The sequence below is a fragment of the Alosa pseudoharengus genome, unplaced genomic scaffold (assembly GCF_046254945.1).
Source record: "Alosa pseudoharengus isolate Yale_2024_CS ecotype anadromous, Long Island Sound unplaced genomic scaffold, YU_APseudo_1.1 YU_APseudo_1.1_scf_9, whole genome shotgun sequence".
NCBI classification, from domain to species: domain Eukaryota; kingdom Metazoa; phylum Chordata; class Actinopteri; order Clupeiformes; family Clupeidae; genus Alosa; species Alosa pseudoharengus.
In genome coordinates, this window is record NW_027468881.1 from 7,665,587 (window position 1) to 7,691,846 (window position 26,260).

The 26,260-nt window shown below is 41.3% G+C and overlaps 2 protein-coding genes across 2 annotated transcripts in view; one reads left to right on the forward strand and one right to left on the reverse strand.

Moving 5' to 3' along the window:
• Positions 1-350: 350 nt before the first annotated feature.
• Positions 351-7,863, reverse strand: pigt (phosphatidylinositol glycan anchor biosynthesis, class T). Its single transcript, XM_076276296.1, has 12 exons — positions 7,435-7,863; positions 6,949-7,126; positions 6,651-6,778; positions 6,121-6,221; positions 5,517-5,603; positions 5,073-5,160; positions 3,621-3,718; positions 3,295-3,451; positions 2,856-3,056; positions 2,152-2,317; positions 1,821-1,904; positions 351-1,621 (listed from the first exon to the last, which is right to left on the reverse strand). The coding sequence occupies exons 1-12, from the start codon at positions 7,832-7,834 to the stop codon at positions 1,372-1,374; spliced, it is 1,938 nt and encodes a 645-aa protein (XP_076132411.1). The 5' UTR covers positions 7,835-7,863; the 3' UTR covers positions 351-1,371.
• Positions 7,864-9,728: 1,865 nt separating this feature from the next.
• The window catches only part of phactr3a (phosphatase and actin regulator 3a), a 32,125-nt gene continuing 15,593 nt past the window's right edge, over positions 9,729-26,260 (forward strand). Inside the window, exons 1-2 of the mRNA XM_076276783.1 lie at positions 9,729-9,834; positions 22,199-22,201. Coding sequence (XP_076132898.1) covers positions 9,729-9,834; positions 22,199-22,201 — 109 coding nt within the window. The remainder of the gene's footprint in view (positions 9,835-22,198; positions 22,202-26,260) is intronic.

Sequence of the window (26,260 nt, forward strand, 5' to 3'; positions counted from 1 at the left end):
CAGGAGCCCCATTGCCCTCTGGGACCTCCCGTGCCTGAGTGGGTATGGGCCCGATGGCCAGCTAGGACCATCAGCATTTTGGAATGCAAACACCCATTTTCCATGCTCGGGTGCCAAACACGTGCAGTAAAATTTGCTTGGAAATGAAAGGGAGCTCTGTCTGGAGTCCCCCTCCTGGAGCTTGGCTGCAACCAGGCTGGGCTTGTTGACAGAAAAATCGGAGTGATGCGAGAACCTCCGCGAGCCTCCCGTGAGAGCCGTTCAAATGAAATCCAGTGACGCGAGGCGAGGGCAGCACACCACAGTGCAGGACAAGAATCCAGACTCAAGAACGGAGATCAGTCAAAATCTTCAGATAAAAAAAAACACATTTCCCTTTAATTTGTGATCTCTCACTTTGTAAAGCTTTCAGGTCATAAGAACAAAAGACATGAAGATTAAGACAAGATGCTTGTTAAATCTGGGGTTGCAAGGGGTGTGACTTAAGACTGAATAGCCAGACTATAACATCATTCAACTAGTGGCTGCCAAATGTTTCCACAAATGGGTACTTCACTCCCAAAATAAATGATTTTGAAAGCCAGATGAAACCTCACTAAATTGCTGTGTTTGCTTTTTCACCCTGGCGTGGATACTTTAAGATCAATTATAGTTTGTTGTTTTTCAATGTCAGAAGTCATACAAAGCTTTTTATGGGATGTTGAGTACACAACGTTCTTTGCAGACTGGTCAGGACAGAGTTGGAAAGTGCCCACCTGCTGTGCCTATGCAGGGTTGAGGGGAGTTTTTAAGAGACTTTAAGGAACAGAAGCTAAATACAACATAAACAAGTAATCCCATTCACCCATTTTCATTTTAAGTTAAAAAATCAAATTAAAAAATAAAAACAAAATCAGTGCAAAATGGTGTGTAACATATTTCAGTAGTTGTCAAGCACTCTGTTATGGTAAGCTCTTCAGCACACACAATCAGTAAATAAACTGACTATGTGAGTGTCTTAATATCACTATGGATAAGGTGAAGATATGTTTTGCCTGTGCTTTTTCAATTTCCACCTCAGAAAATCAATGTGACGTGCCTTTTCCAAATAAACATCAGTGGTGACAAACAAGGCAAAAATTCACTCCCGCAGCAAGTCAGAGACATCATTACCCACTATTGTTGAAAGTCTTCTTTCAACAACATCCAATACTATCCACCATTCCATGCTTATAGTCCTCCAAAAACATCCAACCCCACACTCTCAGTTCCTTAATGTTTTTCTGTCATCAATCACAGGAGTTCAGCCACAGGGCTTCCGAACTCTGTCTCCCAACTGGATGCATACTTTTTATGGAGAGCTGCTGTTGGTTTTGGCTGGCTGAGCAGTGCTCAGAGCTGTGGGACTCCCCTCCACCTGCGTATGACGTTGGCCAGGCGCTTGACCAAGCCGGCACTGGGCTCCTCCACTTGGAAGGTGCGTGTCAGGAGATTGTAGAAAGAGCCGTAGCCCACCGCCACCACCGTGCAGGTGAGGCAGATGACGTTGTAGGGCATGCTAAAGTCAGGCGTGGGCAGGTTGACCAGCAGGGGTTCCGTGTAGACGCGGACAAAGTAGCTGGACTCCTCTTTGCAGGGGAAGCTATGAAGGAGCCACAGAGGAATACAAACAGTGACTAGTCAGAGTCCAGCACAGTACAGTGAATGTGTAATTAAGGAAGTCACCACTTTGCTGTGGTTGTCATGCAATGTAGATGTGCCATTAAGGAAGTCACTTTGCTGTGGCTGTCATTTACTGTAAATGTGTCTTTAAGGAAGTCAGTTTTCTAATGTGAACTCACAAACTACTGAAGAGAGGACGCTCCCGGGTGTTATTGGTATCCATGGCCACCATACTTGGCACAAGGCCACTGATTACTGAAGACCTATAAATATTGAAACAAACAAAAAAAATCAATCAACATAACAGCTAAAACATCTATATGTCCACTAATCTAATAACAAATTCCTACATGCTATTAATATAGTTACTGAAGGCATATGTAGCAAATCATACAATTGTCAGAAATTCCTCAAACTCATATTATACTTCAGTAAAAGATAGAGATAGATAGATAGATAGATAGATACTTTATTGATCCCCAAGGGGAAATTCAGAAAAAGAATGCTTACCCAACATAGAAGCCATGGTTGGGATCAGGTGTGTACTCAGTCCACTTGAGCAGGGCTCTTTCAAACTGCACGGTCACCTCTGTCACAGAGTTCGGTGGCAGCTGCACCAGCATCTCCAGGAGGTGTGGACGCAGCCTGTCCTTAGACGGCTGATAGTGGATGTAGCCTTGGGGACGGATGAGAAAGTAACAACTGCTAGGAACACCTTTATAAAATGTCTCTTTCTGTAGCTTACAATTTCATTGAAATCCATTTTTGCCTTTTCCATTTCGAAGGGTATGCAACTTCTGACATTGTTTTCAACATCCAACAGTATTAAGCACTGTTTTAACACTTATTGTAAGCATTGTAAGAAATATTGGTATAACACTTGACAGTATCGACATAAGAGTGACACGACACTGTCATGACACATGAACCCGAACCCTAACCTCTAACCATAACCTCTAACCCTAACCTTAACCCTAACACTAACCCTAAACCCAACACTAATCCTAACCCTGATTTATGACAGAAACCGAATGTCACTTAATAACAGTAGCGTTATGTCATAAACGTTTATGTTTGTGACACTTTCATGACAGTGGCATGTCACTCTTATGTCGATACTGTCAAGTAAAGTGTAACCGATATATCTTATTGGTCAGTTTCCTGTACAAGAAACATTCCTCAATACTGTAGTACATAATATGACAGGCACTCACTGGGTTTGTTGTCCTTGTTCTTGCTGGTGACGGTGAGGGTGTGGATGTAGAGGCGGAGGTACCAGGGCACTGTCTCCATCAGCAGCACAGGGAAGGCCCGATACGGGTGGTAGTTATAGATGAGCGTGTGGATCTCGCCTGTCTGCAGGCCGAAGCCGGCTACGTAGCGCTCGCTGTGCAGCAGAGGACGCATCATCTCGCCTGGTGTCACAAGCAGAGAAATATACTTGCTTTTGAACTTTTGAAATTGAAGCTTTTACACTCATTTTTACACTACATTCCGACTGAAATTCCCTTACACTTCTAAATTACCACAGTCTTAGGACAGTGTAGCGATGCAAATAAGATAAAAGAATACTATGACCTCTTTGTAGACAAAGATATCAAATGGGCCTATGCACAGGTCCCCCCCATTTTTGGCATGTGACGCGACACTCACCACCGTCCGATTTCCAGCGCACCAGGAGGTTCAGAGATCGAGTGCTCCCAAAGGTGTCTTTATTGGTCAGGTCATACATAGCATAGGTCCTCCGATCTCCAAGCACCACAGCTTGTGTAAGCAGGGGAGAGACTGGAAGCAGATCAAACAGCTCCCCCTGTGGGATAAGCAAGGTCATGTCAAACACATGTCAATAACAGAAGGGGCAAGAAGAGACTTTTTTTTGGTTGAGCAGTCCAGAAGACAAGCTTTTCTCCCTTAGTGAAGATAATTACAATGATGCACGTATATGGGAGAATGGTAGAAAGACAGAAAATGGAGCCAACCTCAGGGTTATCTGTTACATCCACATAGACTTTACTGGAGGATGCAAGAGGACAGGCCTCCGTCAGGGTGCGGGAGAACATCTTGAACAGGGACCACTCTGAGGGACAAAACAGAAGTACAGGAAATAAAGCATATGCCTCCCATTGTCTCCGGTAGTGATCCCATTGAAAAACAATGACAAGCAGCGGCAAGCAACGGAGGACACAACTGGTATCAAACTCAGAAAAGACGAGGACATAGAAATACTAGGGCTGTCAAAATAACTGATTAATTTCGATTAATTAATTTGGGAAAAAAAATGATTAAAAAAAATAGCCCAGATTAATCGATTCTGTATGACCGTTGACCCCGAGCCGTTCTAGTCAGTAACCATTAGACTGTAAAATGAAGGAGAGAGAAGAAAATGTGCTGCCTAGATCATTGATTGGAACATGTACTCTTAAAAAACAGCCTGATGGTGTTAATAAAAATAAAGTGTTGATTAAAATAAAGTCCTCTGCAATGTCTGCAGCAAGGACTTTGCATGTCACCGGAGTTCGTCAACTCTAAGTCTCACATCAATGCAAAGAAATAGTGTTGACATTGAGGGGAGTGTTAATTTATTGTCATTGTGTCCCCTAGGTTATATCTGTGGCATGAAATGCCTTGTATGTGAAAAAAAACCTTCTTGCCGAAGCACTTTTGAATTTATTTCCTCAGCATATTAGGTCATATCATAGATTATTATGGCCATTATTTGTGTGTGAAAATTACAGTGAAAATAATAGTTTTATTTAGTAATAATGATAATAAGAGTTTTATTTATAATTTATGTAATAATAATAATATGTATGTATGAATAATAATAATATGTATTATGTAATAATAATAATAGTTTTATTTTGTTTATTATGGCCATTATTTGTGTGTGAAAATTACAGTGAAAATAATAATAATAGAGTTTTTGAACTTTAATGTCACTAATGCTGATTATTCAATGATTCATTTGAATTTAAATATTTAAAATACTTTCACAGCAAAAATTATATATGTGATTAATTTAGATTAATTAATAGATAGATAGATGATAGATAGATACTTTATTGATCCTCAAGGGGAAATTCAAGAGTATGAGTATAATATCATAGAGTATAATCACAGAGTATGTAATTAATTCGATTAAATGTTTTAATCGATTGACAGCCCTAAGAAATACACATTCATATTCATATGTGGGGCCATGGAAAGGAGTGTTTTTTCTCTGGTCTGGTGAGCCTGAGTTAGTGTTCCTTTTTCTCTTATGCTCAAAAACACTTAATCACCTGTGGCCACAGTGGGAGAAGTGACTCATACTGGGAGTGGGAAGCAACAGCCAGTGTTTTATGAAATTATGAAATTATGAAATTATTTATGTATATTTGTGTAACATGTGTGATAAAACATGAGTACGGTTGATATAATCTTGGACTCACCTTTTTTTCCCTGGCCTGAGGTGTGCACATCAAACACCACATTCAGTGTCTGTCTCAGCTCCCATGACAGGGCCTTACATTCCACATCCTGGAAACCATGAAGCCCATTAACACACAGCTACAGGCTTAAATGCTCGCAGGTCATATGAAACTGATGTGACACTGCCCTCCTGTCACTCACTTCGTAGCACAAGGAGCTAATGCTCTGATAATGACTGACTGACTATTATTGTGTTACATGCTCCAAATGAAAAGCACTTTGAGCTGCATTCTGTGTATGAAAGGTGCTATACAAATAAAGCGTATTATTATTATTATTATTATTATTAATGCGAACTCTAAGCCCATGGTTTCAGTACCAAGGGAGCACAATAGCTGATGAGATATTGGCTATTCAATATATTGCTAATGTCAGTGTATGGCGGTGTCTGACTGCTACCTCACCTGACACACAGGTCGGATATGTATTGCCTCAGAGTGGAAACTGCTGTGGAAGAGCTTCTCTGACTTCATCAAAACCGCCAACCCAGCCTGAGGAGTGGGAACAGAATAGAACACTCTGACACTGGTTGTCATGGCACAAGTGAGACACAGTACCAGAGGAAGATGGATTAGCTAAGCTTTTAATTAGTCTATCAAGGAGGGAAAACGAGGCTTGTTTTATGGGCAAGACACAGATTTGGCAAGACCTCATCTTTTTTTAAATACAGACCCGACAATCTAAACCATTATTTTTATCAGCAATATTATTGTACCAGGTTTGTGGATCTGTAGAGGGTAAGAACACTATCAAGTTTATACACAGCATGGAGTCGGGTGAACACAACACAGTGACAAACTCAAGCAAAACATTATTATAAACAAAAGGGTGCACAGAAATACTTCTTATGCAGCTGTAAGAGGGGAGTTGACTGTCCTCAGAATTGATAGAAAATATCCCATACTACTGCATCGCCAATATTCCCCATTTCACATTCCTTCAAAATGTATTTTATTTCCTTGAAATTGATATAAAATAAAGAAAAGTTTCCATTTGGAGTTAATCTACCTTTGAGCCACAAGGCAGAAGCTTCTTCCAGGGCGTGAGATTCTCAGTGCAAACAATCTCACGTGGCAACATAGCATAGCGCAAGAACCGGGGGTCTGTAACTGCAGGAAGAAAGGCCAGATTCACTGCATTTCAAAATGTACATGGCAATCTGGTTGAGTAAATAACAAAAAATGTACAGATTCAATCATTTCTACCCTCTCACTGACAACTCAGTTATTGTGAAAAAAAGTGTCAGGTTTTGACTGTCTTTTTAAGTTTTTTTTTTTTTTTAAACACAGAACACAATACAGCCATTCATTTATTAGAAATTTGGGCAAAAATGTAAAAGACTATGTTATTTGCCAGACTAAAGGTATATTAGTGGTAAGTAAGTGGTATTTGAAATTATAGGGCATATATTTTCTAGGTAAGTCTGTGAAATGGTGATGATATTTATTGCCCATCCATGAATGTCAGTATAGAAATATGAGGATGTGTGTTTGTGAATAGATGGAAATCTCAGCTATAATGTGTGTAAACAAACTCACCATTCTCAAGACCTAGGGGTTTAAAAGAGGCACTGGGCTGCACAGTGTTGGTCGAGTCGATGAAATTCAAAGAGGCACAGAAAATCCCAGACAGGACATTGGTCAGCTCCTTCCAAGCACCATCAACACTGACACAAACAACAGACAGCCCAAATGTAATTATTCAATCTTTTTACATGGCATTACTGCAAAGAAACCGGCCTCTCACATGCTCATTATATGCTATATATAATTGTTTGAGGTTATTTTCTTCTAACAGACATCTTTTTGTCTTAGGACCACGTAAGAAAGCACTAACTCAGTGACTGAGTCCTGGAACCAAACCCAGAGTTCTGCCCCTGGAGGGGAGGGCAAGAAAGGCTGTCCCCATTGCATGGTCCTCCAGAAACCCTGGGTGAAGGAGATGTGGAGCTCCCGCACGGAGAACTTGGAAATGACCTGGCCTAAAGACTTCGGGAAAAGATGATAGTGGGAAACTGGAGAGACGAAGCAAAGAATGAGAGGCAGTCTGTTAAACACGATGAATTAAGGGAAGTGTGACGTAGTGGATGTAGGCTATTGAAGATGTAGCCTACACATGGACTGGTATGATGTCCCATTAACCTATTATAACGTCAACACAAAAAAAAAACATATTACCCAGCTAGTTGATAAATTACTCTATTATTATGTATAGGGAATAAACTGTTCTACAATACAACTGAACAACTCACCCCATCATGAAACAAAAAAAGCTAGTTAGTTAGCCTGCTACCTGACAAGTGAATTGAATTGCAATGCATACCTCTTTTGCCTTTGAGAAAATCTGTATCCCAAAGAGTGCGAAATTGAAAGCTTGCATAGATGTCGCCAGATTGCAAAGGCCTAATCACCAACTCTTCTTTAAATTCGTCTTTAAACGGTGGAGGAGGTGCAATCTCCTTGGTTGTTTCGGGTTTGACCATTGCTTCCTCCGTCGATTGCCACTGCTTGTCATCCTGTTCTTTCTCGATGGGATCAATATCGGAGACGATAGGAGGCACCTCGCCCGGTTTCTCTAATTTTCGTTCAATTGAAACTTGATTAGGCTCGGTAGAGGGTTCTCCGCTCTTTGTCTGGTCAACATCAGCAGAAACTTGGCAAAGTTGCAAACAACAAATAGCAGCAAAGGCTAATAGTAAGAGAATTGAGCAGTGAGCTGCCATCTTCGGCACTTGCTGTGGAGGCAACGGCACTTCCGTGTCACATGGATCTGACTTGTCCAATACGGAGACAGCATCTGTTAAGACCGTCTCCGTGCGGTGACTGCGCATGAATTCCAGGCTGAGTGAAAAAGTCACAGACGCTTGGTAGACATCTCTAATCTTAGCGTAAACAAGTGTTTGCAATATAGGCTATCGATCATCTGGCCCAGGGGTGGGCAAACTGCGGCCCGCGGTCCGGATCCGGCCCGCCAAGCACTTTCATCCGGCCCGCCGAGCATTTCATTTAGTATCAGGCTGCTCGCTATTTTTTTCCTGCGATAGAGACGACGTTGGTTAGCTTTAATGCAAACTGCTTTTCACTCTCCTTAGATAACGTTTACAATGTCAATGTCAAAACATCATGTTAAATAGAGATAACATCATGTTAAACTAAGTTAACTCTTAGTTATCATCTCCTTTGCAGCAGATCTAACGTGAACATTATGCAATCCATTTAATTGGGAACGCGTCTGCACTCACGAGAGGGAGGGAGAGAGAGCCGCAGATTCCAGCTGGCTTGTGATTGTTGATAATTGATATCTCCTTCTTATAAGAAAGTTTTAAAAGGAAATCATGAAGGCAACAGTAGTTCCGACTACTGACTATTTAAAAACTGTGAGAGGGCCCAGCCGTAGGTACAGCACTAGCCATAGCGGAGCAGGCAGAACATAATTGAGAAATAAACGTGAATTAAAGCGACTGTCTTAAAGCGACAGTGCACAATTTATACATTTGTTAAACAGCATAAAATTAGCAGTATTTTTAAGCAATTCATATTTTAAAGCAAATACTTTTCATATTAAATGATAGGCTATAAAAAATGTATTTTTTATGCGTGTGTCGTGGGGCCCTTGAGCCAAAAAGTTTGCCCACCCCTGATCTAGCCTAAACCAGCTTTCTTGTTGAGAACATTCAAGTCGTCATTATCTGCAGGTTTCCTTATCCTGAACCTTTTTAATAATGAAAATGGGTTACTCGACGTAGGCTAGCCTACTCCACATCCAGTTTTTATTTTTTATTGTTCACAACTGATGTGGCTTAGCCTATGCATGCATGACATACACAAAGGCTACATGTTTGATATAAAGCATAACGCTTCCACATGGGCCTAAATGACGCCTAGGCACAATTGATTAATAGCCTAATAATTGGGAATCATCAAGTTTATTGAAATCTGTTTTGATGGGACCCATAGGCTACTACATTACATTTTATGGAAACAATCTGTAGTCTCAAATGAGTCAAGGAGCCGCCACATAGACAAAGCATCTAGCCTACACAAAGCTGCGCGGCTTCTCCATACTATGCAGTTTTGATGGAGAGGGTAGGCTATCGCACTACAATCCGATTTGCTTCTGCCACCCCCCATTTCAATTCAGACATTTGCTTTATCGCACCCTCCGCCTATTTCGCCGGCGGGGAAGATGCTGACAAGGCTAGGGCAAGAGTGGTGGTGATAGACCAGATGGGAGCCTAGACTGTCTGACAGAAGGATGCAACCTATTTAATCAATGGAGGAAAATATATTGAAATCAGAAATCACTGATTTACTACAAATCGTCAACGGTGGGCTCATAGCCTACGTAGTCTAGCCTACAGTCACTGGGTACCACCGTCCCTTTCACTGCCCGGATACACATATCCACGTCTCCCTCCCACAGAGACACGCGCGTGCACACACGCTCCAAACACATAGGATTTACTTCCCCCCTCACGCGCGCTGGATGCTGAAGGCGGCTGTCATACTGAATAGCCCAATATTCGCTCGGCTGCTAGTCGGTCGGTGCTGACCTTGCTCGCCTCAAACAGGGTTTTCAATATTTTATTCATAATTCTAGTACGATAGGCTGCCCCCATGGCTGCATCGGATGGAATGGAGCCATGCATTCTGCAGCGAGGCAGATCTCAAAGTGACCCGAACATCCTTACCGAGTCGAGCATCGATCTATCGCAGAGCACAGGTAAGCGAATGAAATGTTTTATTGTCTGGAGATTCCATCAGGAAAGGCGTTTCATAAATGCGACGGTCGGAGTGTCCAAACCAAACCCCAATTCATCCATGCTATTCAAGCCCACCAGAAGATAACGCGCGTCTTTACGTTAAAGCTGGAATGGTTATAACATTTACAATTGAAAGAAACAGTGACGCATTTGCCTTCAAGAAATGTTCAGAATTAGTGTAGCTAAACTAGTGTCATGTGTCGTTCATTTAACAAAACCAAACAATTATAACTGGAGTATTTCTCAGAGAGTCAATAAACGCTATTTATAACCAGTATTCCCCTTGCAGGCGATATAATTGCCGCTTTCTGAATCAGTGCAGACGTAGATCTGAAAATAGCCATCTGAAATGACACCGCACATTCCCTCTTCGCCGTTGTGATTGTGTTGTTGTTATTATTCCATAACATCTAGTAAATGAGATGTGGCCCACTGCTCCATTTTTAATGTCTACTGTGTCCATCACCAAAAATAGGTTACACGTTGCTAGAATAGGCGTATAATACGAAACAGCGAGAGCGTTGGTTATAAGGTTTGGGAGACGTTTGTCTATCACGGCCTTTTTGCTCACCTAGCTTATTCCGGCTTGCGACTGCGCACTTGCAGACCGAGGTGAAGTTAGTTTGATATTTGATATTCGGATATTCGACAGATTTTCAAAAAAAAAATGTATGCGGCCGGTTTCACCCCGTGTTTGCAGACAATGTACAAACAGATGACCTGTCTACTTGCTCCCAGCCGACCTTAGGGACCGTCTAAAAAGTACCTTCTGAATTACCTTCATAGTCTTTTTTGTCAATAGCTTTGACATCATGTGACCTAGTGACTCCAAACCAATGCAGAATATTTATCCTATATGGGACTCATCGGGCACACCTATTTTTATAGTCACTGTATGCACACTGTATTTTATATGAATATTTTGTAAAAAAAATACATTATATCCTATATGAATGGTCCTCTTTTTTCAATACCTCCCAAGTCATGTGAACTAGTGACTCCAAACCAATGCAGAATAGTTATCCTATATAGGACTCACCGGGCACACCTCTTTTTATAGTCACTGTATGCACACTGTATTTTATATTAATATTTTAAAGAAAATACATTATTTACCATAAGAAACAGTCTCCTTTTTTCAATACCTCCCAAGCCATGCGACCTAGTGACTCCAAACCAATGCAGAATAGTTATCCTATATGGGACTCATCGGGCACACCTCTTTTTATGGTCACTGTATGCACACTGTATTTTACATTAATATTTTAAAGAAAATACATTATTTCATATAAGAAACAGTCTCCTTTTTTTCAATACCTCCCAAGCCATGTGATCTAGTGACTCCAAACCAATGCAGAATAGTTATCCTATATGGGACTCATAAGACACACCTCTTTTTATGGTCACTGTATGCACACTGTATTTTATATGAATATTTTGTAAAAAAATACATTATTTCCTATATGAATGGTCCTCTTTTTTCAATACCTCCCAAGTCATGTGACCTAGTGACTCCAAACCAATGCAGAATAGTTATCCTATATAGGACTCATCGGGCACACCTCTTTTTATAGTCACTGTATGCACACTGTATTTTATATGAATATTTTAAAGAAAATACATTATTTACCATAAGAAACAGTCTCCTTTTTTTCAATACCTCCCAAGCCATGCGACCTAGTGACTCCAAACCAATGCAGAATAGTTATCCTATATGGGACTCATCGGGCACACCTCTTTTTATGGTCACTGTATGCACACTGTATTTTACATTAATATTTTAAAGACAATACATTATTTCATATAAGAAACAGTCTCCTTTTTTTCAATACCTCCCAAGCCATGTGATCTAGTGACTCCAAACCAATGCAGAATAGTTATCCTATATGGGACTCATCAGACACACCTCTTTTTATGGTCACTGTATGCACACTGTATTTTATATGAATATTTTGTAAAAAAATACATTATTTCCTATATGAATGGTCCTCTTTTTTCAATACCTCCCAAGTCATGTGACCTAGTGACTCCAAACCAATGCAGAATAGTTATCCTATATGGAACTCATCGGGCACACCTCTTTTTATGGTCACTGTATGCCCACTGTATTTTATATGAATATTTTGTAAAAAAAAATACATTATTTCCTATATGAATGGTCCTCTTTTTTCAATACCTCCCAAGTCATGTGACCTAGTGACTCCAAACCAATGCAACATAGTTATCCTATATGGGACTCATCGGGCACACCTCTTTTTATGGTCACTGTATGCACACTGTATTTTATATTAATATTTTAAAGAAAATACATTATTTCATATAAGAAACAGTCTCCTTTTTTTCAATACCTCCCAGGTAATGTGACCTAGGGACTCCAAACCAATGCAGAATAGTTATCCTATATAGGACTCATCGGGCACACCTCTTTTTATAGTCACTGTATGCACACTGTATTTTATATGAATATTTTAAAGAAAATACATTATTTACCATAAGAAACAGTCTCCTTTTTTTCAATACCTCCCAAGCCATGCGACCTAGTGACTCCAAACCAATGCAGAATAGTTATCCTATATGGGACTCATCGGGCACACCTCTTTTTATGGTCACTGTATGCACACTGTATTTTACATTAATATTTTAAAGAAAATACATTATTTCATATAAGAAACAGTCTCCTTTTTTTCAATACCTCCCAAGCCATGTGATCTAGTGACTCCAAACCAATGCAGAATAGTTATCCTATATGGGACTCATCAGACACACCTCTTTTTTATGGTCACTGTATGCACACTGTATTTTATATGAATATTTTGTAAAAAAATACATTATTTCCTATATGAATGGTCCTCTTTTTTCAATACCTCCCAAGTCATGTGACCTAGTGACGCCAAACCAATGCAGAATAGTTATCCTATATAGGACTCATCGGGCACACCTCTTTTTATAGTCACTGTATGCACACTGTATTTTGTATGAATATTTTAAAGAAAATACATTATTTCATATAAGAAACAGTCTCTTTTTTTTCAATACCTCCCAAGTCATGTGACCTAGTGACTCCAAACCAATGCAGAATAGTTATCCTAAATGGGACTCATCAGACACACCTCTTTTTATGGTCATTGTATGCACACTGTATTCTATATGAATATTTTGTAAAAAAAAACACATTATTTCCTATGTGAATGGTCCTCTTTTTTCAATACCTCCCAAGTCATGTGACCTAGTGACTCCAAACCAATGCAAAATAGTTATCCTATATGGGACTCATCGGGCACACCTCTTTTTATGGTCACTGTATGCACACTGTATTTTATATGAATATTTTGTAAAAAAAATACATTATTTCCTATATGAATGGTCCTCTTTTTTCAATACCTCCCAAGTCATGTGACCTAGTGACTCCAAACCAATGCAGAATAGTTATCCTATATGGGACTCATCGGGCACACCTCTTTTTATAGTCACTGTATGCACACTGTATTTTATATGAATTGTTTTCAATAAAATACATTATTTTATATAAGAAACAGACTCCTTTTTTTCAATACCTCCCAAGCCATGTGACCTAGGGACTCCAAACCAATGCAGAATAGTTATCCTATGTGGGACTAATAAGACACACCTCTTCTTATAGTCACTGTATGCACACTATATTTTATATGAATATTTTTAAGAAAATACATTATTTGCCATCATGAATGGTCTCCATTTTTCAATACCTTGCAAGCTTTTTTCTCGCTAGACATCACAGATCAACATAGAACTGTTCTGCTATGTGATAATAATCAGACACATGTCAATGTGAAATAATATTTTGCATAAACTATTATATTTAATTTTTTTAAAGAATCATATTTATTTCCTATGGAAAACAGCTTTTTGCTCAATAGCTGCCATATAAGGGGTCCTAGACAACACAGATCAATACAGAACTGTTCTGCTATGGGGTACTTATCAGACACACCTCAATATGAAAAATGATTTGGCATCTACTGTTATATGGAAGGTATTGAGAAAACACAGTTTCCATAGTCTACATCACTTCCCTTGCGGGGGGGGGGGGGGGGGGGGGTATTGAAAAAGGAGACCATTCCTTATAGGAAACGATGTATTTTCTTTAAAATATTAATATAAAATAGTGTGCTTTCAATGGTTATAGGAAGAGGTGTGTCTGATTAGTCCCATATAGGGTAACTATTCTGCATTGGTTTGGAGCCACTAGGTCACATGGCTTGGGAGGTATTGAAAAAAAGGAGACTGTTTCTTATATGAAATAATGTATTTTCTTTAAAATATTCATATAAAATACAGTGTGCATACAGTGACTATAAAAAGAGGTGTGTCTGATGAGTCCTATATAGGATAATTATTCTGCATTGGTTTGGAGTCACTAGGTCACATGACCTGGGAGGTATTGAAAAAAAGGAGACTGTTTCTTATATGAAATAATGTATTTTCTTTAAAATATTAATATAAAATACAGTGTGCATACAGTGACCATAAAAAGAGGTGTGCCCGATGAGTCCCATATAGGATAACTATGTTGCATTGGTTTGGAGTCACTAGGTCACATGACTTGGGAGGTATTGAAAAAAGAGGACCATTCATATAGGAAATAATGTGGTTTTTTTTACAAAATATTCATATAGAATACAGTGTGTATACAATGACTATAAAAAGAGGTGTGTCTGATGAGTCCCATATAGGATAACTATTCTGCATTGGTTTGGAGTCACTAGGTCACATGACTTGGGAGGTATTGAAAAAAGAGGACCATTCATATAAAAAATAATGTATTTTTTTTACAAAATATTCATATAAAATACAGTGTGCATACAGTGACTATAAAAAGAGGTGTGTCTGATGAGTCCCATATAGGATAACTATTCTGCATTGGTTTGGAGCCACTAGGTCACATGGCTTGGGAGGTATTGAAAAAAAGGAGACTGTTTCTTATATGAAATAATGTATTTTCTTTAAAATATTAATGTAAAAAACAGTGTGCATACAGTGATCATAAAAAGAGGTGTGCCCGATGAGTCCCATATAGGATAACAATTCTGCATTGGTTTGGAGTCACTAGGTCACATGACCTGGGAGGTATTGAAAAAAAGGAGACTGTTTCTTATATGAAATAATGTATTTTCTTTAAAATATTCATATAAAATACAGTGTGCATACAGTGACTATAAAAAGAGGTGTGTCTGATGAGTCCTATATCGGATAATTATTCTGCATTGGTTTGGAGTCACTAGGTCACATGACCTGGGAGGTATTGAAAAAAAGGAGACTGTTTCTTATATGAAATAATGTATTTTCTTTAAAATATTCATATAAAATACAGTGTGCATACAGTGACTATAAAAAGAGGTGTGTCTGATGAGTCCCATATAGGATAACAATTCTGCATTGGTTTGGAGTCACTAGGTCACATGACCTGGGAGGTATTGAAAAAAGGAGACTGTTTCTTATATGAAATAATGTATTTTCTTTAAAATATTCATATAAAATACAGTGTGCATACAGTGACTATAAAAAGAGGTGTGTCTGATGAGTCCCATATAGGATAACTATTTTGAATTGGTTTGGAGTCACTAGGTCACATGATGTCAAAGCTATTGACAAAAAAGACTATGAAGGTAATTCAGAATGTACTTTTTAGACGGTCCCTATGGTCGGCTGGGAGCAAGTAGACAGGTCATCTGTTTGTACATTGTCTGCAAACACGGGGTGAAACCGGCCGCATATTTTTTTTTTTGAATATCTGTCGAATATCCGAATATCAAATATCAAACTAACTTCACCTCGGTCACTTACCGCTTTACTTGGTCAATATTTTGAATGGATTGCTGGTTATAACTGATCAGTAGCTCTACTTTTACAAGCAAAGGAACCAGCTTGGCAGATTTTAAAAGATGCTCGACCATAAAACAGCCGGTGTGAAAAAAATATATCATTCAAATCACCTGTCTAGATTCAATAATACTATTGTATGTTTTACATGTCATGATGAGTGAATGTCATATGATTAGGCTACAGTAGTCTGCTCCCATATTCTCCATAGGAGAAACTGCTCCAACACATTTGGATTCCTTTCTTTGGAGCACTGTTAGCACAACAGGTTCTATTAGACCTGCAGCTGTGCAGGAACTTACTAGACTGGCAAGGGACTGACCAGCTCAGTGGAGTTAGTGCTGTCTGTATTGATGGCATTGCCTTCAGATGAAATAGCAGTCTGTTTCAGTCACAGTTGCAGTATCCTTAGCATCTTGTTGATTTAGGAACAGGGGTGTAGTGGAGGCTAAATGCAAGTAAGCGTAGTTTATCCACCTCTGAAATATATAGTTTATCCACCTCTTATTAGAGTTTATCCACCTCTCAAGAGAAATTATTCACCAATTGCAACTTTTAACATTCAAAAATCACACTGTATTATTCTCATTCACAATATGTACACTCATCAACACTGTAGGAACCATTTAATACCACTGGTATTGTTATAAGCATTGGACAATAATCTCCACCATCATCAAACATTATTGTAATAAATATCCGACACCGCATGGCGCAGTCCACCTTATGATCACAGAATTCATACTTTATCCACCTCTTATTTTACCACACCCCTGTATAGGAAAGAAAACAGGGTGGGCAATTTCATTACATTGTCTCAATAAACCATCACAGAGATATCACTTTATTCCATCCTAAGACAACTTAAACATGAATTAAATTATACATTAGACTTTCAATACTATTAACATATAGGTCTCCTCACCCATTTTTGATCAACTATACTAACAGCACAGCAAGTGCCGCCAACCATGAGATGTGCGTGATATAGCTGGGTTGCACCATTGCACACAGTCCAATACAATAACCACTCTCAGATTCATTGCTGTGATGAAGGGTGCATAATTGAAGTGCCTCCAACTGCATTGTCAGACTGTTGTACACACTTAAGTCTTCCGAAATGGACTGTCATCGTAGCGGTCCTCAGAGATTCCCAAGAACATTTGGTTCCTCCACATACCGTCAGAAGCTGTTTGGTGATGTATCAAGCGCTTTGCCTCAGCGAAGTGATCATTAATTAAGCCGCAAATTCAATTGAGATGCTGGAATTCTCCTGAGCCTGATCCATTTAGAAGAGAGTGCCGTATCACATGGGGGAAATGTGATTGATTTAGGGGCTTTTAGTCTTTAATATTTTCCAGAGAAGACATTCAAGGTAACAACTGTGCATCAGCACTTCAGATAACTGATTAATCTCTTGTGGTTATGAAAAAAAACCTCTCTGACATTAGACTTGCACTTCCTGGATGCTGGACGTTTTCATTATATTTTGTAAATACTTTGATTCATCACTCACTATAGAGCCGGAGGAACAACCGCAGTTTACAATTTTAGGTCACAGCGCTAAGAAATACTTTTATGATAACAAAGTAATTCATGATAACTGAAAAAATACAAGAGTATTGTCATAAGTATAAGTATATATAGGCTACTTTTTTGATCCCGTGAGGGAAATTTGGTCTCTGCATTTAACCCAATCGGTGAATTAGTGAAACACAAACAGCACACAGTGAACACACAGTGAGGTGAAGCACACACAAATCCTGGCGCAGTGAGCTGCCTGCTACAACGGCGGCGCTCGGGGAGCAGTGAGGGGTTAGGTGCCTTGCTCAAGCTGGTTGGGGCTCAAACCAGCAACCCTTAGGTTACAAGTCCAGAGTGCTAACCAGTGGGCCACGGCTGCCCAACCAGTGGGCCACGGCTGCCCACGGTCATCCATGTGAGTGAACTGTCAAAGCCCATAAGATGATTTCTCAAAGACTAATGACCAGTTCAGCTTAAGTGTCAACTGTATTTATGCATATCTGCCTCCACTTTGACCTTTTTACAGAGCTGGTTTCCGCAACCTGGGTTAGACTTAGCTCTCTTTAGCAGGAAAAAAATGGACTGAGGAAAATGGACAGGAAAAGCTCACACTGGGCAGAGTAGCTGCTGACCACATGGTGGACCATGGTACTGACTGTGCCAAAGACAGACATGCACTCTCAAAACAGGCTAGCATGCACACACTGTTCAAGAGACTTGAACGTTGGTCTCCTTGTATGTTTGTGCATCTGTATGCACCTTATCCATGCCTGTGTATGTGTGTGTGTGTGTGTGTCTTTCTGTGTGTTTGAATGGATGTATGTATGTGTGGGTGTTTTTGTGTTTATTTGAAGCTATAACAGCATATATAAATACGTTTGTGTATGTGTGTTTGTGTTCACCTGCAGCCTGTGGTGTTGCGGTGAGCCAGTGAGAGTTCTGTACATGTCAGCGGCCGGATGTGAGTCATCACTGGCGTTTCACACGGGGTGGTGAGAGATAGCTGAGTGTGTGTGTCTGTTTGGGGGGTGGGGGGGTTGTAGGGTTGAGAGGGCTGATTCACTGGTGGCGAGAAGTACAGAGGTCTGTTCTGGGTCTGTATCTGGGTGAGACGGTGTCTGCTACATTAAGAGCCTCTTTCACACATACAGGCATTTCACCCTGAGTCTTATTCTCCAGAGAGGGAAATATTGTATCTCCATGTCTGCATGTGTGTGTGTTGTATCTCCATGTCTGCATGTGTGTGTGTGTGTGTGTGTGTGTGTGTGTGTTTTTCCAGTATATGTACTGTATATGCATATGGATATGCATGTATGCAGCTATTATGCCGTTACTATTTAGTTATAACTGTCATATTATTAGTATGGTGATTTTCTGGTATATCTATTGGATGTGTCACTGGGATTATGAATTTGAAGTACCCAAATATTTTGAAATGCTTTGTTGTTTGATGCTGGACTTGTTGAAAAAGGCCTGAGAGAGGGAGAGAACAGGAGCAGTGAGACTGACACAGAAGACACTTCCCCTGACCTTGTCGAGTATGGTTCGCTGCTCTCCATCTCTCCTCAAGCATTAAAAGCGAACAACAACAGTAACCTTCCCCAGAGATGCAACAAGGAGTACATTAGACACTTGACAGAGGGCTTTTTTTAGTGCCAGCCGTAGAGCTAGCATGACTGTGTGAGCGTGTACAAGACTGCCGCGAGTACCTGCATGTGGACTCCGTATGTCCGTGGTGCAACCCGAGGGAAGCGATACAGTGAAGCGAAGACAAAGTGTTTCTACTCATCAGGTCGGAGCTACACGCATCTTTTTGTTTTCCTGAAAAAGGATACACACTGAAGATCAGTGAGACAGATAATGGTGAGGCTGAAAGTACAGAACATTATTATGTCAGGTATTGCAGTTTGAAAACTGCTCCTGTCACAGTTAATCCACAGTGTCAGCGGGTGTTTTGAAGAAAGATGTTTGTACATGCCCTTCTCTTTAAGGACATAACTCCCAAACATCTTATCAGGCTGCATCACCATATCACACATTTGCACTGCACATTGCTAGTAGAAAATGTTAAGTGGCAGCACATTATTAACATTATTACATTATATTAATCAGAACAAATTAAATTAAAATTTTAAAAAAGAAGTGTGACCACACACATACAGTAATTCCTCTTTATGAAAGAGTATTGACAGAGGGATTAAGACAGAGAGAGTCAGAAGAAGGGTCAGAGAAAGAAGGTGTCAGAAAAAGAGGGGGAAGGGATGTATGTGGAAGGACAATGAGCTGAGACCGGGCTGAGAAAATGACGTTGTGTGACTCACCATAGAAATCAGCATCAGATCTCTACACAGGCTGTGGAAGGTATACGGCTGCCTAACAGGAACTCTCTGAAAGGTAATGGAAGACAGCATATGGAAATATTTCTCTATATCTGTTTCTACAGCACACCCCCACAGCGTTCATTTCCCCCCTTCAAACCAGGAGGAGGGGAATGGCTGCTTTTGGATCCATTATGCAATATGCATTTTCACGGTCATAGACAAAGTGCAGCATTTGAAATCTGCTCTTAAATGGCAGTGTAGTCTGGATTTGGTGTGGTATCACTGTTTGTGTGTGTTTACCTGGAGCAGAGAGGACAAAGAGGTTTAGACCACGTCCTCTACAGTGTGTTGGGCATGTGCTAATCCAGCCAAGCTGTGAGGCTGGGGATGCTTAAACACACGTGTGCGCGCATACATACACACACATACACACACACACACACACACACACAAACACACACGTGCGTTTGTGTGTGTCGTCTGCCACCTTGCTTGTAGGACTGGACATGTTGAAGAAGGCTCTTTGAAATTGGCTGCTGTGTGGCCTGCATGTCAATGGTGTGCTGACGGTGTGCCAAGCAAGCGGGACAGAGAGGACTGCTGTGGTTTCAACCCCAGAGAGAGAGAGAAAAAGAGAGAGAGAAAAAGAGAGAGAGATATTCAAATCCAGACCTAGTCTCAAGCTCAGAGACTATGACTGAGGCCAAATCACTAGTCTCCATCAGACATAAGACAGTGGGACCAACCGAGTAATTACTTCTCCGAGAGGCTGCTGTTTAGCTCACAGTGCACTGTGTCATGAGTTTATCAGCTCGAAACCGCCTGGACTCATGAGCTATTAGCACATAACTGGGGTTAAAAATACACTAATATACACACTTACGGAATACGAACTAGGCGTGTCTGGCACATGTAGCTCCACGGAGAGGACTCATCTTGAATGTTACCTAATGGCAGCGTATGCTTGTTCTGCACACTTCTCCTTTGTGTGCTGGAGACCTGCTGGTTGTATTGTCACTTCCCAAAAGACTACAGCTGCAGGAGGTCCGGAGGAGCCTGTCAGGGTTTGGAGTTTTTGCAGTCTGTCGTGGCGCGCCGTGTCTCTGTGGCTCCCAGTGGCTCTGTGGCTCCCCGAAAATCTTCCAGGCGTTGACCTAAATCACGTTTTTCACGAGCTGAATAGCAGAAAATACATTCCACATGAAAGCGCACACACACACCCACCTGGTCTCGCTTTCCCGCCCCCACAGTGAGTAGATTCAGCTGAACAAGAGAGAGAGCATCATTGAGGAGAATTGGGAGCATAGGCAGTCAGTGTCCTGTAATATCCTGTAGTACACACACACACACACACACACTCAGAGTCTGTTTTTAGAACTGTGTTGTGAAGGTACTGCTACTGGTGGTGGTATTACATTTTACTGAAACTCATATTTAGAATGAAGTCCATTTATTTTTGTTCCTATAACTGAACTGTGAGAGCACAGCACCAAGAGTTAAAACAACTCATTTTGTCTCCATTATTACATCTGACAGAATATTCTTCGAACAAAAGAGTGAACACACACGGCCCTCAGCCACAGAGATTTTCTACATGGCTGAGATTTCATTTCTGCGTTGAAGAGCAGACGCTTTCTGTGCCCTGCAACCCACTGCAGATGTGTGGCCCCTGCCCACAGGGTCACCAGTGTCCATTACGATGCTGATGGTGGATGTGGTTTGGTTTGCAGCAGTGAGAGTTCCAGCATTCACTGTTTTCTGAAATGAAACACCAACAACAAGTGATTAGAATACAGGAGACAGCCATACTGTGATGTAGATGCCATCTTCTTCTTTGTATGATATAAATATAGATATAAATGCCGACTGTCACACCACCACATAGTAATGTAATGATAATCATAATTGTGATAAATAGTTTGATGTTCATTTAAGTAGCACCTTTCACAAAACCAAGGTGGCTATATACAAAACACAATTAAAAGAAGAGGAAAAGGAGCAGACTTCATAGTACAAGAGGAGGACTCAAGAAATAGAAAAGTGGTTAGATGGGATGTGAAGGCCCATAACACACATCTGGACTCACCAGAAAGCTCACGGAGCATACCACTGCATAGAATCCCAGTCAGTATTCACATGCAGTGTTATATGATATAAGGCAGGTAATATTGACTTTTGTGGTATTTGGTGGGTGGGTGGGCAGTGAAGCACAGTGATTGTCAAGAGCCTTGGTTATTAGCTTTGATGAGTCACACCACCGGTGTGCCATTCCAAGAGCAGTTTGAAGAAGGGTCCTTGAACTAGATGTTCGCCATGGAAACGGGGCTGCTGGAGCTGGTTGGAGGCTGGTTGGCTGGTTGGAGGCTGCTTAGAGACTCATCAGCAGGTGAGAGGCTTCAGGGTGTAGTTGCAGCTGGTCACCATCACTATCAGCAGCTGCAGCAGCAGATAAAGCATTGGTTGGTTGGTTTGTTGGTTGGTAAGTCAGATTATACTCTCCAAGGCCCAGTTAGTTGTCTGGCTAATACTCACTGAGGCCTGTTTGGTACGCTGGTCAGTCAATCAGCTGATTTTCTTTCTGATTCCTGGTTGATCAGCTGTTTTCCTCTCTGAACCTCAGTTGGTCAGTTGGTTTCCTCTCCAACGCCTGATTGGTTGGCTGGCTTCCTCTCTGAAGTGTGATTGGTTGTGAGCTCAGCTCTGATGGCAGCATGGGGCACTGAGAGCCCCAGAGGCACTTCTCCACGAACAGATGGCTTCACAGTTGCTGAGCCAGGGGGTAAGAGAGAGGGGTGACATGCACACAATGTTTGATGTGAACTTTAATGTGGAGCACAGCTCGCAGTCACTTGTTTCAGAGTCTTCTTTAGATGTTCAGAGCAGTAGGGCCAAGACAATAATCATGCAAGACAGCTCATGTACTTTAATGGTTGGGGTTAGATAAAGAATAATTGTATAAAAACTGTAATGATATTTGACTGGACTGGAGTATTAAAGAAATAGCAGAGAGGTTATCTTATTATAACTTTAAATGGATTATATTTGTTTGCATGTCTTCAATTGAAGCAGATTAATACAAATCAGATTTTATATCAATGACACAAATTAATAGCAGATTAAATTTATCAAACACATCTGATATGTCCTCTCTTATCTAGCACTTTGCATTAATATGGTGAAGATTTGTGCATGTGTTGTAACACTTGCAATTGAATTTACATACATATTTGCAAGTAATTTACAGAATCTTATTAACATAATTACTTTGATGATATATCGTGTCATGAATGAGAAATTAAACTTTGTAAAAGATGACTAGGTTGTGACTTCTACAAAGCAACACTAACAATTTGCCACTTTTTAAGGTACGCTTTACTGGTTTTGTTGACAACTGTACAATTAATTTTGGTCAGCTACAAATTCATTTTGATGCTATGTGAAAATATGACAGGTAATGGCATGTGATGTTTGCGAGCCATCCAGATTATGCACTGTAGTGTTTCCGGAAGAGAGATTTTACAGCATGACATTGCCAACTTAATCACGAAAAAGCCACCAGTGATCATGTTTGCAAGCTTTCATCAGTCCCACATAGGCTTTTGCAAGAGTTTTGCATACCTTTTAACGTATTCACTTGCTAGTTTCAGATCAAAAACCTTACGGCTCTAACAAGTGCATGGGCTATTCTATCCCTCTATTATTTTTGTACCAGGCAGTTTCTGTATGTGTTGTTCTGCGGGTCGTGTTGGAGCAGAGTGAGCATGTTTCTGTCCATCACTGTGCCTGATGCCTTGTGACAGGTTGGCTTGTATGCACGCATGTGTGGAGTATACTACTTGTCTCCTCCGTCTTGCTGTAGCCTGACAGATAGGCATGGAGGTGACTGCCGGCTGGTACACCTCGAGGTTCACAGCAGGCAGAGAAGCACAAGTGGCAGAGCAGCAGCCGAGCTGGCTGCCAGAACTGGGCCAGGTGCTACCCAACACTGGCCCGGCAACTGTTTGATTTTGTTTCGTTGTTCAGGCGGGATGCAGACAGTGCTTCAGACATCTTCAGGCATCCTCAGTGCCAGATTCACACCAGCTCAGTGAAACAGCTATCCCAGTGTTGGCTGGTACCTGGGTATTTTGCCTGCGGTCGAGTGAGATGCGGATGGTGTAAAACGCTCGCCCTCAGGCCTTCACACTGCCAAATCCACACCGGGTCACGGCCAGATCTACCCCATCATCCCCAGTCCCCTGCTGCCTGCGTGCTTATTGCTGAGAAAGCTGTGGAGCGTTAAACACTCACCTCCAAACGTACATAGAACCGGATGCCCCCCACTTCAGCACTAGTCCTGTCCCAGGGTCAGTTGCTCTCAGTGCATGGAGTCCAGTACTCTACTTTACAGTATACAGTACCCTGTGTTCAGCTTATTAAAAGATACACACACATGCACACACACTCTGTGTCATTCTCTTTATATGCTATGTTTTTCTATTTCTTTTTTCTGAATGGTTGATTGTTTATAGTGATATATAGACACACTATGTTTTTTCTAGTTTGTTCTCTTTATATATACAGTATTTGTTGTTCTCTGTTGTCATATATGTGTGGCGTTGCGTTCCCCTTGTTCCCCTGTTTGTGTGGTACAAACAGTGGAGATGACAGTAAAACTGACTTGATTTTTTTTAGTCAAGTCAGCCCATAGACTGACCTTACTACATACCAGATCCAGGCCAGTTCTGAGCTTGATTCGGGCCAGATTGGTCAGAGTGATGTGCTTCCTGTCATATTTCCATTATGTTGGCTGATCGTGCTGTCTACCTGCAGTTGTGTGGAACCTACCCTCCCTCAGACATCCCTGGTGTGTCGGATCTGTGCTGCGAGCTGTGCTGAATGAATTGGTTTCTCCTCCGTGATATCTCGAGGGTGGCATTACGGTTAACTGCCAGCTGCATTCACCACCGACAAATGAAATGCTTTAATCGACTGTTCGCCACACAGGCTCTCTCCAGGCAATATGGAGAATGCAGAGGCGCCATCACAGACGTATAGGCTACCACTCCTGCTTTTAGTGGCAGTCAAGCATCAAAGGCTTCTCCATCACTCTCAATACAGGTCTAGCTTGGAGTCACTCTTCTTTATTACGTTTATAAATATAGGGATAAATACACAGGGACTTGTGCATACGTATGTTGTGGTGTAACTCCCCCAGACCCTGCCCCTACCCACACATCCTTCACTTTCAAAAAGTCAAGACAAAGCCAGTCAGGTGAAAAATGGCCGCTGCTTACCCCATTGACCTCAGAGAGGAATTAAAGAAAGAGAAAGAGAGTGAGAGAAAAAAAAACCAAGAAGGGTATAGATTGAAAAGGGTGAAAGAGTGCACTGATAAATGGATACCTTGGCGTGAGAGAGGCTTTTTGGCATGGCGCTGTGCTGACGCTGCTGTAATCTGCATTGGGGTGGGGTGAGTCGGGGGGGTGCACGCTCACAGCGCTGTGTGTCTCTGTCCCAGCGCACCTCTCCAATGTCTCAGACAATTAGCCAGCCCCTCCATCTCCTCCTCAGACTGCCTGTGGAGCTGCGCTCTCAATGCAGCCCCCCCCCCCCCACACACACACACACACACACACAGCCCATAGACACAAGGCAGGAACAGTGACATTGGAGCAGGAACCAGGTACCAGCCAGCCAGACAGGCAGGGAGGGTGGCAGGCAAGGCAGGCAGGGAATGGCCAAAAATGCTGCACGTGTGTGACATTGAGCAAGAGAACAATTGCTCTCATATCCTCTGTTCTGTAAATAATTGCAGAGGTTATTCTTCTTTTTCCTCCCTCTCTCCATTGTGCCACCTGGGAGGTGTGGGCCATGTAGCTTTCCCAGGGTTTTGAGTTGAATATGGATTAAAATTCACAATCTGTCGAGCTCAAGCTCATTACCATGTAAATGATTTTTTCTTTTAGCTGCTCAGGTGAAAGGACGGCTACTGGTGTTGGTGGGTGGATGTAATCATTTGTCATTGTAAGCCGTAATACTGAAAAGGACATATTTGTGTGTGGCTAAGTGTGCATGTGTGTTAGTGTGTGTAGTGTTTTTTGATGACTTACATGTTGTGTGGATGCATGTATGTGTGTTTACTTGTGTGGCTGGCTGAAATGAGTTGTTCTCTCCCTAATGCACTGCATGAACATGTGTGTGTGTGTGTTTGTGTGTGTGTGTTTATATGTGTGTGTGTTTGTGGCTGCTGGTGTTGGTGATTGGTTGTTTGGAGTAACGGGTGTGTCTGTGTGTGTGTGACTGTGTCTGTCTGTGTGTGTGTGTTTGTGGCTGCTGGTGTTGGTGATTGGCTGGTAGGAGTAGCTCTCTCACTGACACTGTATGTGCATGTGTGTGCACTGTGAGTGTGCCTATGTCCGCGTGTGCGTGTGTGAGTGTGGCTGCTGGTGTTGCTGGCTGGAGTAGCTCTCTCTCTCTCTTTCTGACATGCTGCTGACATGTCATGAGGCAGGGCTTGATGCGCTCAACATGAAGCCGCCAGAGCTCAGAGCGTTCTGGAAAAGTGCGTTTTCCCTCTTCACTCTTTACCTCCACCTTCTTGTCACCGTATTAGAATATGTATTTTTATTGATTTGTTTTATCCATACATTGGTAATAATTTTTGCAGCTGCTACATTAGCATGTTAGAGCTACAATTGAT

Bases quoted from the DNA above. Each gene is read 5' to 3' on its own strand.
- pigt (XM_076276296.1), bottom strand. From the start codon at position 7,834: ATGGCAGCTCACTGCTCAATTCTCTTACTATTAGCCTTTGCTGCTATT. The intron at 3,057-3,294 runs GTGAGTGTCGCG...TTGTGACACCAG, and splicing joins GCGCTGGAAATCGGACGGTG to GCGAGATGATGCGTCCTCTG. The intron at 1,622-1,820 runs GTGAGTTCACAT...GCTCCTTCATAG, and splicing joins CGTCCTCTCTTCAGTAGTTT to CTTCCCCTGCAAAGAGGAGT.